The following is a 3,586-nucleotide window of genomic DNA, read 5'->3' on the forward strand; positions in this document are numbered from 1 at the left end:
ATAAGGAGGAGAAAGAGAGTAGATGGCTGCTACATAATTAAAAAGGCAAGAGAAACACAAGATCAACAATTAAACTACCTAAACATTTATTGTTATCTTTTATTTTGTTTGCAAACCAAAAGACTATATCCTTTGTTTGCTTACCTGTTTTTTTATGCCAATTTTCATCTAGTTCTTTCAAACCGCCTTTTATTCTTGATTGGATTAATTGATTTTTCTGTCTTCACTAGGGTATACCGTGTCGAAATGGCACACTCCCTCATTCCATCAATAGATGTCCCCTTTCTATTGGCTTGGGTTTTAAGAAATTGTTTGACTTTAAAAACAAATTTGGTAGAAAAAGTTAATGGAATATGGACCCTACTTTTATATATATTGGTTTTATAATAATATGTGAAGGGAGTAAGTCAGTGGAATATGAAGTCCACTTGCCAAAAATAGTAAAAGTGAAATGAGAGAGTTATTGGCAGATGGACGAAAAACAAAAAAAATGAGACATTTGGTGGCTGACGAAGGGAGTGCCATATAACATACCGAATATCTATATTTTTGGTACGATAAGTTCAGTTTATTGGTATTTTGACATTTTTCTCCACCTCTAATTTTATGTATTCACCATAATGCTATAATTATAGTGTAATTTTTTTATTGCTGTTAATAGTGACTTTCTCTACACTTAAAAACCAAGCTTACCATTAGAAGGGCTTTGATGTTATCCAAAGTGAGACCACTAGAAGACTCATCATCGATTTTCAGCTTCATCAACTCAGCAAGCATATCTTCTTCCTCCTCCTCCATCTTCTTCGATTCGAGGTGCTCGTCGATGAGCTCTTGATAGAAAGAATCCATCTCCTTACACATCACATCAGCTCTCTTCACTCTCCCACTCATCTTATCCACCAAACCAAACGCGGGAAAGTAATCAGACACAAAGAAAGCGGTTGCAAGAGCATCAAACCCTCGAAGAATATGATGGAATACCTTCGTTCCCGACCCTCCCTCCTCGTACCTCTTCCCAAAAGTGATCCGGGATAGAATATGGATGCCGGTGGACAAGACCACCTCGCTCAAATTCACTTCTTTGGAGGTGGAAGAAGAGATCTCGGTGATCATGCGAGAGATCTCCTCTTCGCGAACATGGCGATAAGATTGAACCTTTTTGTTGCTTAATAGATGAATGTGTGACATCTTTCGTATCTCCTTCCATCGTTCGTTGTACGGTGTGAATGCAACGTCGGAGCTGTTGTAGGATAGCTTTTGCTGCCCTAGGAAATTAGGTCTACTGCAAAATGTCAAATCTTCTGTTTTCAATACTTGTTTGGCTAATTTGGCTGAGGATATTACTAGGAGAGGTCTAGTGGCTAGCTTCATGTGGATGATGGGGCCATATTTCTTCGAGAGGTGGTGGAGGTAAATATGTGGCTCGGCCGCCCTGCCGAGCTGGTGGATGTTTCCAATCAATGGCAAAGGCGGCGGGCCAGGTGGTAGAGTGGTTACTGCCCGAGGTTTGGTTTTGTGGAGGATGTAGAAAATCAAGATTATAGGGAGAGTTATGGATAGTAGTAGTATCATTGTGATGAATGATAGTTTGACGGATGAGTGGTGGTATGGAACTTGTTGTTTTGGTCCTATATTTATAATGTTTTATTTATAAATTAGTGAAAATAGTAGAGAAGAAAGCTATGGCGTGACATAATATGTTAGTATATTTTAGACAATTGTCCGAAAAACATGACTTATAGTTGAATTAGTGATTGTTTGCAATTATGTCACAACAAAAAAATCAGGTCGCATACATGTAATATATCAGATACAACTTTACCAAAAAAATTTAATCGTGGATTATTACGAACAAATCCGAATTTCATCACGGTTATGTTCTTTTAGTTGCATGTAAACTATAGATCAACCATGACTTGTCCTTTTCAAATATAGAAAATAAAATAGAAGAAGAAAGGACAAATTAATAAGATCAATAATTTCCAGAACAATTTAATAATATAACGCTAATTGTATACGTACCTCATAACGATTGAGCCTTTATAAATTTGATATGCATATTGGTAGGACTGTTCAATCAGGATTCATAATATAAGATTTGTAAAGTTGATGGTTATGACGTTTAGCAGAAGAATTGATTTTAAAATAATGCAAACCAACAAATATTACACTATTATGTGCTAAAGAGATTGTGATTGATTTGTCGTTAAAAGGAAGTTTTGTTCGTCGACACTATGCAATCATGGGTTGCGTTAGGATAATAACTAGCTTAGTGTAATCACTCTTATAATTTCATCAATTCAATATGTTTAAAATGTCAACACAATGACATGAATATGTCAACTATGTTTTTATGTTGAGATTTAAATATAAATATGAAAATGTCAACACAAAAACATAGTTGACATACTCATGTCATTGTATTGATATTTTTTATATACGGAGTAGTTGACGAGTTATCACAATTATCATATTATATTAGTTATTATTTGATTACACTGAATGCAATTATTGGCTAAATTGATATTGTAATAACAACAATTTTACTAGAATAATTACCATATTTATGAGAAAATTTTGTACATGCGATACAAGAAACTGTACCTCTTTTTCCGATATTAATTTATTTTGTGAGTGTCACTTTTTTTTTTTTTACAAAAAATGAGAATATAATTATGACATTATTCCTATTTTTTACATTTTTCTTCTATTTTTTGGATCGTGAAAAATAGTTGTATATATACATTTAATTAATAAGATTACTATGGTAAAATTTCTACTCTCTTGGTATATGTAATTTGACGAATTTGCAATTTACATCATAATAATGTCAGTGTAAAATATAACTTGCATTTCAAAAGCAAAGTTCAAGGCATTGATTGAATAGTGTTGGTAACTTGGTAATGTTATTTCTCTAAATTGTACATGCAGTTTTTCCATGAAAAATTCCAGTGTCTCAGAATGCCTTAAAATTCACACAACATCAATTTACAGCATCCGATATTTTACCATTTTTCATATTTTTGTATTAAGTCGGTTAATTTAGGGTTTAGTTTTAGAGCCTATAAACACAACGGAAAAACCTTTTCGAGATCCAACTTTTATTTCAAGAATAAATCGAGACTTTGGAAACTAGGGTTAATACGAACTTATATTCCATTTTCTCTTGGTTGTGTCGGCTTCGACATCGATTATAACATCACAACACTGCAAAATGATTTCACACATGCACTTTTATTAAAAGCAACATATGCAATTTATTTGATAAAAACAAAATCCACACGCACACATACTAAACCCTAAAATTTTTTAGGCACAAGTAGAAGGGGATTTTTCTTAAACACTGCAAGTCCTTTCGTTGCATCTGTATCCACATCTTGTGCAAGAACTCCTTTAGGCAATTCCCAATCAAAACTATACACCAAATTCGCAACCATAAGCTCGGTTGTCAAGTATCCCATCGACATCCCAGGGCACATTCTTCGACCCGACCCAAAAGGAATGAGCCCGAAATCTTGCCCTTTATAGTCTATTCCACTATTCAAGAATCTCTCAGGAAAGAACTCATCTGGATTTTCCCAGCACT

The 3,586-nt window shown here is 34.2% G+C and overlaps 1 protein-coding gene across 1 annotated transcript; it reads right to left on the minus strand.

The window, feature by feature from the left end:
* Positions 1–421: 421 nt before the first annotated feature.
* On the minus strand, positions 422–1,600 carry LOC125191265 (6,7,8-trihydroxycoumarin synthase-like). Its single transcript, XM_048088780.1, has 2 exons — positions 982–1,600; positions 422–891 (listed from the first exon to the last, which is right to left on the minus strand). The coding sequence occupies exons 1-2, from the start codon at positions 1,570–1,572 to the stop codon at positions 655–657; spliced, it is 828 nt and encodes a 275-aa protein (XP_047944737.1). The 5' UTR covers positions 1,573–1,600; the 3' UTR covers positions 422–654.
* Positions 1,601–3,586: the final 1,986 nt, after the last annotated feature.

This window comes from Salvia hispanica, chromosome 5 (genome assembly GCF_023119035.1).
Source record: "Salvia hispanica cultivar TCC Black 2014 chromosome 5, UniMelb_Shisp_WGS_1.0, whole genome shotgun sequence".
Taxonomy (NCBI): Eukaryota; Viridiplantae; Streptophyta; class Magnoliopsida; order Lamiales; family Lamiaceae; genus Salvia; species Salvia hispanica.

Excerpts from the sequence above, each read along its gene's own strand:
- LOC125191265 (XM_048088780.1), bottom strand. The coding sequence starts at position 1,572 with ATGATACTACTACTATCCATAACTCTCCCTATAATCTTGATTTTCTAC. Across the intron at positions 892-981 it reads AGGGAGGGTCGGGAACGAAG|ATGAGTGGGAGAGTGAAGAG; the intron begins GTATTCCATCAT and ends TTGGTGGATAAG.